The sequence below is a fragment of the Podarcis cretensis genome (assembly GCF_951804945.1).
Source record: "Podarcis cretensis genome assembly, chromosome: 17".
Classification (NCBI taxonomy): domain Eukaryota; kingdom Metazoa; phylum Chordata; class Lepidosauria; order Squamata; family Lacertidae; genus Podarcis; species Podarcis cretensis.
The window spans coordinates 22,805,582-22,824,122 of NC_137187.1; the positions used below are offsets into that span (position 1 = coordinate 22,805,582).

Genomic DNA, 18,541 nt, shown 5'->3' on the forward strand with positions numbered 1-18,541 from the left:
TTCCTCCTTAAAAATACTCCACAACTTTTGAGCCCTGTCCTGGTTTTTCCTTTTTGAATGGCAACCCTACCTTAACAAAGTACAATTCCCTGGGTTCTTTGGAAGAAGCCACAGCTGTTGAAGTGGTATAACAGTGCTTTAAATTATAATACGGATATGTCCCTATATAGATTTTAAAAACCTGGAAGCCATCACCATGCACATTTCAGTTGTCTAGTAGCCAAACTGCAGCCCAATGGAAAAGAAATAGTGCCATCTGGTGTATAATAAGTACAAGGTCTGTGGTCATTTCCTTTCAAGGAAGCCATGGAATACTTTATAGGCCTGTGCATAGGTAAATTCATTAACAACAACAATACCAACACAAAACTTTAAGGAGACTAGGCATATAAACTAAATTAGCATCTTGAATAGTCTTGCATACATGCAATTTCCAACTAAATACTACAATGTTACTGATCCAGGGCTTCCAAAGATCTAACCTACAGAATTGAAGATTTCCTGTTTTATCTAGTTTCTGGTCCCTTTCTTGATGAACAGCTTTTGCAGCTGGAAAGCCACTTCTGTACTGATGTGGTGTACGAAATGCATGCATTTAAAATATATTTCTTGCACTTCTGCTGGATCTACACCATGCATTTAAAATGCGTTCAACACACATTTGAAGCACACGATTTCCCCCAGTGTCCTGGGGACTGTCATTTGTTAAAAAGTCCTGGGAGCTGTAGGCCTTGGAAGGGGAAACTACAATTTCCAGAATTCTTTGGGGAAACTCATGCGCTTTAAATGAATGCACTTTTGATTTTCAGCCAGTAATGAGGTACACCTGTCCACTGGCCATCCCTTTGCTGAACAGAACACTTCATTTGGCCAGTTATATCCGAAGTAGAATGGGACACGGGTGGTGCTGTGGGTTAAACCACAGAGCCTAGGGCTTGCCGATCAGAAGGTTGGCGGTTCGAATCCCTGTTACGGGTTGAGCTCCCATTGCTCAGTCCCTGCTCCTGCCAACCTAGCAGTTTGAAAGCACGTCAAAGTGCAAGTAGATAAATAGGTACTGCTCCGGCGGGAGGGTAAACAGTGTTTCCATGCGCTGCTCTGGTTCTCCATAAGCGGCTTAGTCATGCTGGCCACATGACCCGGAAGCTGTACGCTGGCTCCCTCGGCCAGGAAAGCGAGATGAGCGCCGCAACCCCAGAGTCGTTCGCAACTGGACCTAACGGTCAGGGGTCCCTTTATCTTTACCTTTACCTGAAGTAGAAGAACTTTGCCTCTTCTTTTACAGACATTTCCACACCCCCACCTACAACCCCTGAATTAAATTAAGTGGGCCTTGCTTGTGAGTAAGCCTACGGATTGCAGCCTCACAGCCCAAGCTTTACTCAGAAGCAAGCCTGAAAGATAACGGGGCTTACTCCCTATAAATGTGCCCCCTAAACAGTAGCTGGGGAATCACAACACAACACAACACAACACAACACAACACAACACAACACAACACAACACGCAGGCCTGGCCTAGCAACCCTATATGTGTGATCATTATTATTATTATTATTATTTTGCAAATAAAAAAAGAGGGGCTCCCACCCTCTCTTTCCCTCCCGCAGTTTCCACCCACCCGCTGAAATCGTTCCCCGTTTATTTATTTTTATTGAAAGATTCCCACAGCTCCAGTCGGTGGAGCACGAGACTCTTCATCTCAGGGTCCTGGGTTCGAGTCCCACGTAGGAAAGAAGATTCCTGAATCGCGGGGGGGGGGCTGGACTGGATGACCCTTGTGGCCCCTTCCCACTCCTGCTAGGATTCCTAGAAGATACACAGCAGTCCGTAGAAACGACAGGTAAGTACGAGAGACGGGGGCCACTTATGCCAAACTCCGGGCAAAAAGCCGCGCGGCCGCTCAAGAAGCAGCAACAGCAGCAGAAGAAGAAAAAGAGAGGAGGGAGAGGAGGAGGAAACGTGCCCGGAAATGACGTCCCATCGCTTCCTGGCCCGCGGACAGCTTCCTCCCAAACAAGCGAGTCTTGGCAGGAAGGCGCAAAGTCCGCTCGGGCGGAGAGGAGGGAGAGCCTGGCCGGGCTGACGGAGGGAGGCCGCTGAGGAGGGGGGGCCGGGAAGGCGGCAGGTAAGGGGGAGGAGGAGGGGGCGAGGGTCTAGGGAGGAAGCTTCCGAGGGGCAGCGCCTGGGGGTGGGGGTGGCCTTTCTGCAGCGCCTGCTCTAGGGCTGCCCGCTTTGGCCTTGGCGGAATACGGGGTTGGAGCTGCTGCTGGTGCTGCGAGTGTGGACTGTTCGGACCTGGAGCGCTTCTGCACCCTGTATTGTTATTCTCCCCTCCGTCAACAACAACAGCAACAACAACAACCACACACACCACCACCAACAACAACAAGAAGTTTGTTATTGGTATGAGCTTTCCTGTGCATGCACACTTCATGCACACGAAAGCTCATACCAATAACAAACTTAGTTGGTCTCTAAGGTGCTACTAGTGGGACGCAGGTGGCGCTGTGGGTTAAAGCCTCAGCGCCTAGGACTTGCCGATCGAAAGGTCGGCGGTTCGAATCCCTGCGGCGGGGTGCGCTCCCGCTGCTCGGTCCCAGCGCCTGCCAACCTAGCAGTTCGAAAGCACCTCCGGGTGCAAGTAGATAAATAGGGACCGCTTACCAGCGGGAAGGTAAACGGCGTTTCCGTGTGCGGCTCTGGCTCGCCAGAGCAGCGATGTCACGCTGGCCACGTGACCCGGAAGTGTCTCCGGACAGCGCTGGCCCCTGGCCTCTTAAGTGAGATGGGCGCACAACCCCAGAGTCTGGCAAGACTGGCCCATACGGGCAGGGGTACCTTTACCTTTTAAGGTGCTACTGGAAGGAATTTTTTTTTATATATATATTATTTGTTTCGACTACGGCAGACCAACACGGCTACGTACCTGTAACACACAATAACAACAACACCACACACAGACACGTATATAACAACACACACACATATATAAAACAACGCACACATACAGTATACAGTGGTACCTCAGTTTACGAACTTAATCCATTCCTGAAGTCCGCTCTTAAACCAAAACCGTTCTTAAACCGAGACGAACTTTCCCTAATGAGGCCTCCTGCTGCCGGTGCCCTTCCACTGTTCAGATTCTGTTCATAGACGGAGGTAAAGTTTGCTAAGCGGGACACTACTTCTGGTTTTGCAGAGTTCGTAAACCGAATCATTTGTAAACAGGGCTGTTCTTAAACCAAGGTACCACTGTAAATATATATAAAACTACACACACACCTATAACAACAAAAACAACAACACATATATATAAAACAACGCACGTACACATATATAGTATATATGTATATAAAATAACACACACACACATATATACATATATGTTATTTCTGTTGCAGGAGGGAAGAATACACACACCCCACAGATACTCTGCCATTTGGGTAAAGCTCCCTGCCCCCCAGGGACGTGGGTGGCGCTGTGGGTAAAAGCCTCAGCGCCTAGGGCTTGCCGATCAAAAGGTCAGCGGTTCGAATCCCCGCGGCGCGGTGCGCTCCCGTTTCTCGGTCCCAGCGCCTGCCAACCTAGCAGTTCGAAAGCACCCCTGGGTGCAAGTAGATAAATAGGGACCGCTTACTGGCAGGAAGGTAAACGGCATTTCTGTGTGTTGCGTTGGCTTGCCAGATGCAGCTTTGTCACGCTGGCCACATGACCCGGAGGTGTCTGCAGACAGCGCTGGCCCCCGGTCTCTTAAGTGAGATGGGAGCACAACCCTAGAGTCTGTCAAGACTGGCCCATACGGGCAGGGGTACCTTTACCTTTACCCTGCCCCCCAATTACTTTTTAATACTTGTGGGGGTGGGTAGGTGATGTATATTTTTCCCCACCTCCAGGACTGAGTTGCCTCTACCACCCTGAGACTGTAGAAAGCCTTCTTCTAGGACAGGCTTCTCCAACCTGGTGCCCTCCAGGTGTTTTGAACTCCCATCACCCTTGGCTGTTGGCTGTGCTGGCTGGGGTTGAAGGGAATCCGAGTCCAACAAATATGTGGAGGGTGCCATGGCTGGGGATCCACAGCAAGGCTTCCCACATTTCCTACTACGTAATTTCAGGCTACTGCCTCTCTGGATGGGCTAGTGTCAATAAAATGCCAAATAAAGGGAAGTGTTGGCAATAACGTCCAAAGGTTGAATAAGTGGTTTGTTGGTGCGTTTTATTACTGAGTCATTTCTTTATGGGAGGAAAAATAATACTTGTAGCTCAAATTTCAAGTGTTAATGATCGTTGCAAATATGTATATATTATCTCCATTTAGGTCAAAATGGGTTTCATATTTTCGAAGTCTGTGAATGAAAGCCTAAAGAGTCAACAGGAGTTTATGCTCATGAACTCTCGACTTCAGGTTGGTTATTATATTACAGAGCATGTAGCAACGCAATGATTTTATACTCTGGTACAAAAATATGTGCATACAGCATTGGTTACCCCACAATGACATGCATCTCATACGTGGTACTGGGAACCAAAGTAAAAATATGGATTAGATAATTTGCTCCCAGACAAATGCACCTTGGAACTGCCAAGGTGCCTTCTTGCAGTCCTCTAACCACTTACCTGGGAGTATGCCTCATTGAACTAAACGGGGCTTGCTTCTGAGTAGGCATGTTTAGGATCACACAGTAAATTTGTGTGTGTGATGCACACGTACACCTGAATGAAGAAAGAGGAGTGAGAGCTGGGAGTTGAGAGAGACCTATGGTGTAGAGAAAAGAACAAATAGTTTTCGTTCTTTTCTGTCTTCACCCTCATTGCAGCCCTAAAGTTAAGATCCCAGTGAAGACCAGCAGATGAGAGGGAGGAAAGTTGACAGTGGGGGTGAATGGAAGAGAATCTTACATTACCTGCCCCCCCCTTCCCAGTAGGAGAACAGGAAGCAGATTAAAGAACAGGAAGGTAATAAAGTATCCTGTTTTCCTGCATATCTTATTAATCTGTCATGTAGAATTTAATTTCGTCTTTGTCTTCCTTGGCAAATCTGATTAGGTTATCGGATTGTCTTATCCTGAAGACCTTACTGTTAATATAATACATTGCTGTGCGGCTTCAGAACACTTAAGCAATACAAATATATCCGAGATAATTGCGTGCTGTTGTTTATTTTTAAGAAAGAAAGTTTGCAGTGCTTGTTTACGTATTCTCTGCTTCCAGAATCACATTCTAAACTTGCTGGTGCGATTTGTCTTCAAAATAATTTTTTCTTCTCTTAAAGTAGTCCTTGGGGCTCTTTTGAAGGCAGAAGAGTTTAAAGTATGTGGTCCAAAATATAGAATATTTTACACTCCTAGTTTAGCTGAATGATATGCTGCCTAGTTTTAACAGTGGTATTTGTGTAATCCAAGCCTGGCTTTTTCCAGGAGATTGTAGCACTTAAAGTACTCTTAAGTAAGATGTGACATTGCCATGTGGCATGTAAGGGCATATAAAAAATAAATAGCTAGGGAGGGGGCGTTTATTTAGCTCCATGTCTGAAAGCTTTTATTAGTCTTCCTTATGACAAGTATTGTCCACTGATAAGAAGAGCATTGCAGGATCAGGCCAAGGTACATCCAGTCCAGCAGTGGCCAGCCAGATGTTTATGGGAAGCCCCCGAGCAAACAAAAGTAATGAATTAGAGGGGTGTTGTTTCCAGTGAGAGGCTAGATGGTTTAGAAAATAAGAGTGACTGATGTTGCAGTTCATTGTTGTTTTTTAATTTCTGCAGCAAGATATGTACTAAAGAATCATAGAACTTAGATGGATAAATTTAATTTTTAATGACAATAAATTCTGCTTGGGTGTCTTCCACTAAATTAGATGTGTCACTTTCAGTTGTCACAAAATATCAGCTACTGAAATGTTTTTGCCATGTATCTTATCGCCATATGACTAAAGAGGTTGACTTGTTAAAAATCGCACACAGTGTTTCGTTTGGGTTGTAGCTGAAGAATATAATAGTAAATGTTGGGGCAAGCATGAGAGAAGATACGTGCTTCCTGTTTCCTGACTATAATGGGAATTACACCAGTTTAACACATAGCTGTTAGCTTCATCTAACAGACAGTGACACTGTGAAGTTATAATGAAGGAGAATCGTGCCTTTGGCATAAGGGCGGGTGGGTGTCCTATGAAATTTAAAACTTCTCTGAGGAAATAAGAACATTACATTTTCTGTTAGTAGCACTTGGACCGGCTGTTAAAAATGCAAGCACACCAAAAGAAGCTTGGATAATGATTTCATCTCATTGCTAACCACTGTTACTCATGCTCTGATTTCTCTCACCACCTGGCTTCCCCCTCACACATCCAAGATTTCAGTGAAAGAGGATGTAAAATGTGAACCTAATAAATTGCCTTGTCCAGATTTCAGATTAATGGCAACTATATTTGAGTAAGGATACGTGTCAGATATGTACAGAAGATTAACCTACTGCACGTTTGCAACATTGGGCTGGATCTGTGGATTATGCATAGACACGCTGAAATCCATAGGGCTTATAATCTTAGAGTTTGAAGAGGCCATCTAGTCTAACCCCCTGTAATGTAGGAATCTCGGCTAAAGCATCCATGACAGATAGCCATGCAACCTCTGTTTAAAAACCTCCAGGAAAGGAGAATCCACAACCTCCCGAGGGAGACCGTTCTACTGTCAAATGGCTCTCATTACCAGAAAGTTTTTCCTGATGTTTAGCTTGTTAGTAATGGCTAACTTAAGTCAAATAGGATTCCTTATATGAAGTCCAGAGGGCACAAGGCTGTAAAACATGGTTATTCCAGGAGATTTTGCACTTTTCTCTAGCTAAGGACCACTAATATTTTCCTGAATTATGTAAAGGATGCTTTTGTTTGCAGAATATGATGATAGTATGTGTTTCTGTATACATAGTATACATTTCTAGTGCTTGATTAAGATAATTATGTCAGTGTAGTAGACAAAAGGGTCTTGGTAACTATTTTTAAAAAATTTAGGAGTAGCAGGAGAAGGCTGGAGTTTTCATTGTTTTAAATCTTAAGAAACTCCTCCAACTTCAACATTTAATAGCTTATATTTTAGTTGAACTGTTGCAAAAAATATATGACCTTTAAGGATGTATTTAGGCTATCAGGGTGATTTCCTCACTATTAAGTGTAACATAAAAAAGATACCCTTTCATGATTTGATCAAAATTCTAAGAGAGCCGTTCTGGGTGGTAGAAGTTTCTGAGGGAGAGCAGCCACCACATCTAAGGCCCCACTGCTAGCTGCAGCCATGACAGGAGATGGGTGACTTTTTCTCTCCTGTCCTCCCTTCCCATTTTTACCCCTCCCTTAGACTCAGTTGAACTGGAAATAACTTTATATCATCATTTTAACTGGCATAGTTTGGAGCCCTTTTCAGGAGCGTGTTGTGGGAAAATCAGCACCAATGTGCCTAAAATAAAAGGAATATATTTTTAAATGGTTGTCCAGCCCTTGTCTTTTTTTCAAACCCAGTTCTCTGGATATCGTAAATTACAGTATAATCTTTAAGCATGAGAACAGCAACTACAGTCATACCTTGGAAGCCAAATGCCTTCCGAGTCAAACGTTTTGGCTCCTGAATGCCACAAACCCAGAAGTGAGTGTTCCGGTTTGCGAACGTTCTTTGGAAGCTGAACATCTGACACAGTTTCCGATTATGTGCAGGAAGCTCCTGCAGCCAATTGGAAGCTTCACCTTGGTTGTTGAATATTTTTGGAAGTCAAACAGACCTCCGGAACGGATTCAGTTCGACAACCAAGGTACGACTGTATTTAAAAATGGTATGTGGGATTCAAAATTACTTTATGAAGTTTATCCTAGAGTAAACACAGACAGGTGCTAATTTCCAATGCTGGAAACCAAAAAGCATTTATTAGAAAGTCTGCAGGGTGCTCTTTGTTGTTCACCTCTTTTGCCCGTGGAAATGCACTGTTTAAAATTATTTGCAAGTTTTGCACATGGCTTACATAATTTGGCATTTAATAATTTGTCAAGTGTGGGAATATGTGTATATACACATATAGGCCTAATATGAAAAAAGTCATAACTATCTTGTAGTTGTGTTGCTGTAGCTTAATCTATGTGGACAAATGCAATTTTCCATTTAGTTTGGGGATTAAAAATGGTAGTGCTGGCAAAGAGAACTGGTAGTGAAAACTTTTATAACTATGTAATTTTATTTTAGCTTCAGGCAAAACATCCCAGCATTACCTTGTATCTTTTTCTATGTTGTTTTTTTAAACACAAGCTGTTGCTAGAGTCGAGAGAGCAATAAATGAAGTGAATTAGGTGATTTTTCTCAATTTATACGGCAGTTTGCCTATTGAAAATCCAGGCATCCAAATGTTGCTTTTCTGTAGTTAGAATTTGGACAAGTTGTCTTGAGAGACAATGGAGTGCGTCTCCAGTGGGGGGGGGGAGTCAAACCGCTGCATTAGCAGCACCAAAGTTACCTCCCCAGAGCGCGAGCCTGGGCAGTGTGTATGGGGGGGCTGCCCAAATGACAAGACCCACCCCCCTGGGATCACTGACGTGGTCCAAAGGAAAGCAGAGCAATACATTTGGCACCAGCTTGGCTCCAGGTGTTGCCAGAAGGAGGTGTATGAAGCCCAATCCAACTATCTTAGGAACTCCACTCTGGATTTGTGTAGGGTTTGCTCCTTAGCCTTCTCTTCTCCCAAAGATATCCCGTAAAGCAGTCATCAGTAATGTGCCCCCAGCACACCAGGAGAGTCAGTCTCAGAAATTGAGCTGAGGGAGGAAGAGGCTGCCTCTGTTGATGAGAGCTGTCTGTCTTATTTTAGAGAGAACAGCCCAGGGCCCCTCCTTTTCAGGGAAGAAGCGGTTAGTTTCCAAGGGGTGGAAGAGTTGGACGGTGGCCAAAGCGTTGCCAGGCAACCAGCAGGTAAGAGAGTGTCAGAGGCTGAGTCTTCTGAGGAAGAGGTAGCTCAGCCCTGCAGTCCCAAAACGAGGAGATTAGAGAGGCTCTGAGAGCAATGGAAGGGAAGAAGACGAAAGGTGGGATTCTGGCGTTCTTCCTGTTGGGGGAGGAACGATAAGTCAGACTTGAGCAACTAGATTAATGAGAGCAGGCAGTTTGCCATGCTCTGAAGGTGTTTTTCTTTTAAATAAACTTGTATAAAACTGACGGAGACTCTTTGCTGCTTTAACAGGCTGCTCACCTGCCAGAGACCATTATAGCAGTGGAGCTTTAGGATCAGAGTTTTCCTTCCCCTAGATGGGCTACCTTCTCAGGTTGATGAGCCCCATCTGCCCTTCATTTCCCTCTACAGAACATACAGCAACTTTTGGACCCTCTGTTGGGTGGACCCAACAGTCTGAACAACTATACCAATAAATACAGTCTGTTCACAGATGCATAGTATTTTATCAAAGTAAGAAATAACGTTGTTTGCTTGAACATGATGGTTTTGAACGATCCTACGCCATACCCAGTACAGTGGTACCCCGCAAGACGAACGCCTCGCAAGACGGAAAACCCGCTAGATGAAAGGGTTTTCCGTTTTGGAGGCGCTTCGCAAAACGAATTTCCCTATGGGCTTGCTTTGCAAGACGAAAATGTCTTGCGAGTTCCTGTGTTTTTTTTCCCTCCCCCCCTTTTTCTAAGCCGCTAAGCCGCTTATCAGCTGATCCGCTAAGCCGCTAAAAGCCGCTAAGCCGCTAATAGCGCTAATCCGCTAAGCCGTCAATGGGCTTGCTTTGCAAGACGAAAAAAACGCTAGACGAAGAGAATCGCGGAACGGATTCTTTTCGTCTTGCGAGGCACCACTGTACAGTGGTACCTCGGGTTAAGAACTTAGTTCGTTCTGGAGGGCTGTCCTTAACCTGAAACTGTTCTTAACCTGAAGCACCACTTTAGCTAATGGGGCCTCCTGCTGCCACTGTACCGCTGCTGCATGATTTCTGTTCTCATCCTGAAGCAAAGTTCTTAACCCTAGGTAATATTTCTGGGTTAGCAGAGTCTGTAACCTGAAGCTCATGTAACCCGAGGTACCACTGTACAGCTGATGCTCTAGCATTGGAATATTGTGCCAGTCTTGGCGGAACCACTAATACCATTATACTGGCACCAAGGACACAAAATAGCTTTTTGAGCATTCTGACAAGGAAAGGACTTGCCCCCCTCTGACTCATGCAATATATTATGCGGGCCTTCAGAGTCTATGGGTGCTGCAGGACAGAAGCTAGTGTAAACCCTATGCCTAAGTGGGAAGGTTACGAAGCAAGAGCCCCTGATAAGAAGGCAGAGCTGGATGACTCTACCCCCTATGCTGTATATTGGATACTGTGCAATCGATAACATTGCAAGCTTAGGCTGCCACAGCAGCCGCTTTTAATAAAGTTTAGCCACTGTTCACATTGCACTGCTTTCAATGGAGGGCAAATGTTTTCTACTAGCATAGGGGTTTGGGAATCGGTGTTCCTCCTGAGGTTGTACGCCAGCTCCCATCACGGCAGCCATACAGGTGAGAGCTGGGAGTCCAACCAGCATCTCGAGGATCACGGGTTCCCAGCCTCCCCTGCTAAAGCATAAAACGATAAGTAAGCGAGGATTTCTTTTATTCCATTTATATGCTACCTTTTTCTCCACGGAGCTCAAGGTGGTGGTACATGGTTCTCCCCATCCTCCTTCCATCACCACAACAACCCTGTGAGGCAGGTTAGGCTGAGAGAGAGAAAGGGACTGGCCCAAGGTCACCCCGTGAGCTTCGTGGTGGAGCACATGCAAGGACACACAAGGCAGCATCTTGCTGTGCTGTTACGGTGACAGTGTACTGGCCAAACTGGTCTGTTCTTGAAGCTTTCAGTGCCATGGAGTGGATAACACTTCTGTGTAGTGCAAACCCAGGAAACCAGCACCATATGTGTGTGTGTGTGTGCATTTGTCAGCTACAGTTTAGCTCAACAATCTCTTGACCAAATAGCAAGATGTACTGAATGCGCAGCGATGACGATAACCTTTGCGAGCGGATGGTTTTAGAAAGATCATTGCTCCTGACTCACGCTTCTGCTTGGGTGCTTTTGCCCCCTCTAAAAAGAGCACCTGAATAGGGCACATCATACACTTCAAAAGAACAATAGAAATATCATATTACACTTGCCAGTAATTTCCTTGCTGAAAGAGTTCTAGAACAGCCGCACAGCTTAGACACGGCAACCGAATCATCCACTGTTATATTTCTGCTTAAATAAGAAAACGGCATCCATTGGTTTTGTACTTGGTCATTTTTAAAAAACGAAAAAATCCCTACCATTGGTTTCAATGAGACAGAAGATACCTACACAGCTTGTGGGCTGGTGTAATTTTTCTTCCTTGTTGGGGCATGTTTCTTTTGAGAACAAAGAGTATTATGCACTGCTTTGGTACTAGAGGTCTGAACATATAATGTATATCTTTGCAGGCATACCTTAATCAGAGATCTTATGCACCTCATTGTGGGCTTACGGGTTAGATAATCATCATCTTTGAGGCTCCATGTATAAAATCTAATAGAATTACAAGGCTGAATTACACATGATTAGTCCCTTCTGGTAATTTTTAGCCTGCAAGTTCTGACCCTGGGCCGGGTTATATAGCATAGTTCATACTTGCTGGTTCTTCCACGTTTCTGGTCTTTGTCTCTGGCTGCCCTCATTCCTGTTCTTGTTCTCTTTCAGATGTCTGCTATTACAGGTTCAGGGCAGGTGTGGGCACACTACTATGTAGAGTGTGTTCACATGGCTATATATCTTTGGTGGACAAAAAGAAATATATTTCAAAGATGCCAAGAAGATTAGTTGTTGTTCAACCTGCCCAAGCATAAGCCTTTATCAACATACTGAAGCCTTATTTTCCCTTTTTTCCTTAGCAAACTGATTACATAAGCTTCTACATACATTTAATTTTGTTCACACTACTCTGTTACACACATTAGAATGCCTGTGTTCTCATGATGTGATAAATTCTAAGAGTTTAAAGGATTCCAATTTGACACATGGGCATATACAGTCGTACCTCGGAAGTCGAACGGAATCCGTTCCAGTAGTCCATTTGAAGTTCCTGCAGTCAATCAGAAGCCGTGGAAGCCCCATCGGACATTTGGGTTCCCAAGAATGTTCACAAACCAGAACAGTCACTTCTGGGTTTGCAGCATTCGGGAGCCAAAACGTTCGACTCACAAGGCGTTCGGGATCCAAGATACGACTGTACAATATATATTCTGAGTAACTGCCTCAATCCAACACTATCACCTCACCCAGTCTGCCTGTTTTTACATTATTTTCATTCACAGGCACAAGAATTGGCCACTGATAAGAAGAGCATTGCAGGATCAGGCCAAGGTACATCCAGTCCAGCAGTGGCCAACCAGATGTTTATGGGAAGCCCCCGAGCAAACAAAAGTAATGAATTAGAGGGGTGTTGTTTCCAGTGAGAGGCTAGATGGTTTAGAAAATAAGAGTGACTGATGTTGCAGTTCATTGTTGTTTTTTAATTTCTGCAGCAAGATATTTACTAAAGAATCATAGAACTTAGATGGATAAATTTAATTTTTAATGACAATAAATTCTGCTTGGGTGTCTTCCACTAAATTAGATGTGTCACTTTCAGTTGTCACAAAATATCAGCTACTGAAATGTTTTTGCCATGTATCTTATCGCCATATGACTAAAGAGGTTGACTTGTTAAAAATCGCCACAGAATACTGAACTGTCTCCTTGAATATAGACTTTTCTATCCAGTCAGGCACTGACAATATCAATGAGTAAAAGGTAAAGGGACCCCTGACCATTAGGTGAAGTCGTGACCGACTCTGGGGTTGTGGTGCTCATCTCGCTTTATTGGCCGAGGGAGCTGGTGTAGAGCTTCCAGGTCATGTGGCCAGCATGACTAAGCCACTTCTGGCGAACCAGAGCTGCACACGGAAACGCCGTTTACGTTCCCGCCGGAGCGGTACCTATTTATCTACTTGCACTTTGACGTGCTTTCAAACTGCTAGGTTGGCAGGAGCAGGGACCGAGCAATGGGAGCTCACCCCGTCCCGGGGATTTGAACCGCCGACCTTCTGATGAGCAAGTCCTAGGCTCTGTGGTTTAACCCACAGCGCCACCCGCGTCCCTTTTACAAGATCAATTACTTGGTGTTAATTGATATTTGGTGCTACGTGGTGGGAACTGTTGTTCCACAGCCTTAAGCAGAAGGAAATACTAAGGTCTTGACTGCATATCCTTTCACTCCCGAAAGAAGCTAATGTATTTATTTTATTTACTGAATTTATATACCGCCCTATACCCAGAGGTCGCATGGGAGAGTCATCTTACGTAAAAGTCATTGAAAGGAAGATTAAAGTAGAGAACAAGCCTCTTGTTCAGCAATTGGAGCAAGTGCATATTCAAGAATTCAAGCACTACTTTTGAGATATTAGTACAAACTGCTCTTAAGCCACAAATAATATATCCTTACGTAGTTTGTTGTTTTGACCATCATGGTCATATCAACCATAACAACATGTATATACACTAATACAAAAACCATTTTGTACCAGTTACGTAGGAACTGTCCTGTAGAAAAGTTACTTTAATTTACAAATAAAATTATTGTTGTCTTTTTCTTTTACTTACAGCTTGAAAGGCAACTCCTCATGCAAAATCAAATGCGTGAGAGGCAGATGGCTATGCAGGTTGCTTGGACGCGGGAATTTCTCAAGTATTTTGGAGCATTTTTCGGACTTGCTGCTGTTGGTCTAACAGTTGGGTATGCATCCCTTTTTTTCCTGAATAATGCAAGAGAGACTGTGTGTTCCATCATCTAAGCTTTACTCAGAGTAGACTTGTTGGAATTAATGGACGTGACTAAGTTAGGTTCATTAATACCAGTGCACCTACTCTGGGTATAACTTAGTTGAATTTTGCTCAGTGAATGGCACTCAGCCAAGCTGTTGTGTGCGTGCAGAATGAGGTCCATTTGTGCAATGGGATTTCCCCTTATCCTTGTGCCCCCTAAATCTACTCTGGAGGATTGGGGGGGGGGGTGGCTTAGGGAGTGTTCATGAAGGGAGGAGAGGGAAGAAGGTTCTGTTGTGCAAGCAGATGTCATTCGCTGCACACATTTAAAAAAATATTTATATACCGCTGTATCATAGAAATATATCACAGCAGTTTACAACAGTATACAAACAAAAAGGCACACAGTAAAATAATAAAATGTTAAAAGCAAGGGAATTAAAATAGACATATATATAACAGGATGTGGGTGGCGCTGCGGGTTAAACCACTGAGCCTAGGATTTGCCGATCAGAAGGTTGGCGGTTCGAATCTCCGCGACAGGGTGAGCTCCCGTTGTTCGGTCCCTGCTCCTGCCAACCTAGCAGTTTGAAAGCATGTCAAAGTGCAAGTAGATAAATAGGTACCGCTCCGGCAGGAAGGTAAACAGCGTTTCCGTGCGCTGCTCTGGTTCGCCAGAAGCGGCTTACTCATACTGGCTACACGACCCGGAAGCTGTACGCCGGCTCCCTCGGCCAGTAAAGCAAGATGAGCGCCACAACCCCAGAGTCGGTCATGACTGGACCTAATGGTCAGGGGTCCCTTTACCTTTACCTAGTATATATAACAGGAATAGGCAAACTCAGCCCTCCAGTTGTTTTGAGACTACAACTCCCATTATCCCTAGCTAACAGGACCAGTGATCAGGGATGATGGGAGTTGTAGTCCCAAAACATCTGGAGGACTGAGTTTGCCTATGCCTGGTTGTCAGAGCTGCCCCTAGGTCCCAGCTCACAGAGGACCAACGCCAGGCTGTCGTTATGTACAAAAGTCTTTATTGAGGTTCAGTTTCCATTTCAAAGCCGCAGCTCTACGTCTTAAACCCTAGACCGGCGAAGTCCCGTCTGAATCTCCTCCCCTCTGACACCAGTTTAAGATCCTAGCCCTGCTCCACCTTTTCCGCTGCTCTCTTCTCCTCTGGGTCCTCCTGCCCACTGGGGCATTCCCCTTTCTGGACTCCTCAGACGCTGAGTCGCTTAGCTCCTCCCCCTGCCTCCGGCGGGCTTTAGGACCCGGTTCCCAATCCTCATTCTCTGCTGTCCCACGCTCCTGTACATTTGAACTTGCCTCTCGCGCCAACCCAGTGACCTTCCTCCTGACCGTTACACTACTTCTGTCACTGCTTCCCTCTTCCGGGATACTGGCCAGATCTGACCTCCCCTCCGTTGTCTGACTCTCCGATGGAGGCGTGGTCAGCCCTGACTCCTCTCCTCTCCCTGCTGGGGGAGACGCTACTCCCGATACCTGTGACTCTTCCCCCCCACTATGCTCTGGTGGGGAAGCTGGTCCTGATTTCCAACTGCTGCTCTGGGAGTCCCCGCTGGCCCCTTGCTTCTGGGGTGTCCCCCTTGGGACCCCCCTTGCCCTGGCCACCGGCGCCCCCTTCTGTGAATCTTCCAATTCGCTGGAGAGGCTCATGGAATCTCTCGGGCCACTGTCATCTTCTCCTACGCTGCCCTCAGATTCTTCCCCTTCGCTCTCCATCTCCCCTCTTCCCTGTGCTTCTGCTCCTGAACCCCTGACACTGGTATATAATATTCTAAACGGTTCTGGTGATCAGGGTCACGGTATGAGGAAAAATCAGATCCTACCTCCCCCTGCTCCATAGCCCCAATGCAAACTAAGAGGAGCCAATCACGGGTATAACAAAGTGAAAATCACACTGACATCTCCAAACACAGAGCTCCAATGTAATGTGGAGGTCTGGCCCTTGAGGAAACATGCAAAGCCATCAATGTTTGACAAGGGATTTGACTTGGGAGAAGGAGAAGCTAATGGACAGATGTAATCTGCTTCGTTTTATTGTTAAAAAATGTAATTATGAATGTTGTTAAAAAGGCTGCCCTTCTATCCAGGATGTAAAATATGTTGACAAACGGTTTCCTTGTGAGTAGGTAAGTGTTGATTTCAAGGGCCCTTACTTCCAAACAATTGTCTGGGATCATACAGCTGATGATTATTTTAAAAACAACAACAACAACCCTTACAATAATAAAACTGAAGTGGCTCCTGCAAACATGCACGTCAAATGTCAAAAGCCAGGCTAAAGGGTAGGAATATCTCCATCTGCTCCAAGGGCGCCTCTTATCATCAGAGAAAGAACGGCAACTATATCCTTTCTGGAAAGCAGAGCAGGAACAGTCCATGATGGCAAACAACATGGTCCATACTTATCTCTATGCTGAATTCTTCCCCTTGTTTTTATTGGATTATATCCAATGCTAGACCCACTCAGAGTAAACGCATTGAAATTAATGGGTCCACTCTTGAGTAGAACATAGTTGCATACAACCCATTGTGTTTTCTTTCCCATTTTTCCTAGACAAATTCTACCTTATCTAAGAAATGCACACTTGCCTCTTGTTACTGATCATGTACGCCTATCGTGATTCATAGTGAAATTGATGGTGGTGATGATGACAATAATTCAGCTACTTGGAAGTTTACAAAGGAACATTGGCATTCTGGTGTCTCTGCCATTCAGCATTATTGATAACAGCACTATAATATATCTAATTAACCGGAACATCTGTGTTAGTAGTTCACAATATCTGATAGTGTGACAGCACTTAATGTGATGACTTAAAAGCTGATACTAGACTACAAAATAGCCAAGACTTTTTGAAAAGTAGGTACTGAGGAAATAAAACCTTGGGTGCTTTCAGTTCAGTTTTACTTCGAGTAGATTCATTGAAATTAATGGACCTAACTTAGTCATGTTCATTAATTCCAGTGAGACTACTTTGAGTAAAACGTTATTAAATATCACCCCTTGTTTATCCATATCATTTCCATACTTATCCAAAATTGAGCTATAAACTAAAGAAAAAGCTAAAGGGTTTCTTAAATCCAGTGCTTGCTAACAAGGGGAAATCTTAATATTGTCTAATTATTTATCTAATTAAATGTATATGCCGCTTCATTGTAAAAGGAAACAAAACTTGATAAGAGGTTTACAAAAAGATATTAAGATATTCCATTAGGATATCCAAAATGGGAGAGCTCAGTTGGTTGAGCATGAGACTCTTAATCTCCGGGTTGTGGGTTCAAGTCCTGCCTTGGACAAAAGATTCCCACGTTTCAAGGGGGTTAGACTAGATGACCCTCACGGTCCCTTTCCAACTCTGCAATTCTATGGTGCTATGATTCAATGGGTTATTTTGTTTGAAGCTTTAGGATATTACTTACTTACTTACTTTTTTTTTTAATAAACAGGGCAATTAAAAGAAAAAAGCCTGGATTATTCCTTCCAATTGTTCCTTTAAGTTTTGTGCTTGCCTACCAGTATGATATGGGCTATGGATCACTTCTGCAAAGAATGAAAGGTAGGTATTGTATATTCTCTGCAGCGGCTCCCCGTTTGTGGAATTCTCTCCCCAGGAAGGTTCATGCCTTCATTATATATTTTTAGGCGCCAGGCGAAAACATTCCTCTTCAACCAGTTCTTGGGCTGATTAATATCCTACAGCCTTTTAAATGTGTCTGTGGGAAGTGGGGTATTGTTTTGCTGTTTTGTTTCGATTATTTACTTGTTTTTATCCTGTATTTTATTCTGTGAACCGCCCTGGGATCTTACGATGGTATCTAAATCTAATATAAACAAACAACACTTAGTTAATGGCAGATTTGTGATCATTTTGCTCTCACAATATACAAACGTATATACACATGTCCGTATTTTTCTCCCAAGGTGAAGCAGAGCATATACTTGACGCAGAGAACGCATTGGTGGAAATGCCAAAAGGACCCCTCAGTTTCGATGGCATTGAAAAAGCCAGAAGAGCACAGAGCACATTTTTCATTGAAAAATAGTTTGGTGTGGCGAAGCAGTGCTTCAGAGAACAGAAATATCTATTTGTAATCATGTTACTGACTTGTGAAGCTCTGATCTAACAGTGTGTATGCAGGGAGCCTTTGCTAAAATCTCACCAGTCAAGCTGCTTGACAACAAAGACATTTGGGGGGGGGGGTGTCTAGATTCTAGACCATTGCTCTCCCTCTCAAAAAGCCGATAGGCCAATTATTATTTTTTAATCTGGGCTGAGCACACACAATTTCTCCTGTTGGATCAGAGAAGAGGACTATGTGCACTATACCTAGACGGATCACGGCAAACTTGTTTTGAAAACTATTGTCTGACTGTAATGCGCATTATGAAATAAAATGGATTTAATACAATTCTGGTTGGGTTGTGTGTTTCATCATGTCTTATTTCTAATAGCTGCAGGAGATTCCTTTGCAGCGAGCATGAAAATTTTGTACATGCTCACATTTTCAGTGCAAGCTGGATCTCCTTGCGACAGCTCTGAAATAGTAGAGGACTCCCTTGAAGGTGGCGAGACAACTGAATGAGGGAGGTTGTAGGGTGTGGGGGAGTTGTAGAGTTGCAAGGGGCCAAATTACCCATTATGGTTTTCGTCATTTAGAGTTGCATGACTCTCTGAGTTTAAACAGCCACCAAA

The 18,541-nt window shown here is 44.3% G+C and overlaps 1 protein-coding gene across 1 annotated transcript; it reads left to right on the forward strand.

The window, feature by feature from the left end:
• The first annotated feature begins 1,982 nt into the window (after positions 1-1,982).
• PLGRKT (plasminogen receptor with a C-terminal lysine) lies at positions 1,983-18,257 on the forward strand. Its single transcript, XM_079959871.1, has 5 exons — positions 1,983-2,127; positions 4,318-4,404; positions 13,661-13,791; positions 17,295-17,404; positions 17,770-18,257. Exons 2-5 carry the CDS (start codon positions 4,324-4,326, stop codon positions 17,889-17,891), a joined length of 444 nt encoding a protein of 147 aa, XP_079815997.1. The 5' UTR covers positions 1,983-2,127; positions 4,318-4,323; the 3' UTR covers positions 17,892-18,257.
• Positions 18,258-18,541: the final 284 nt, after the last annotated feature.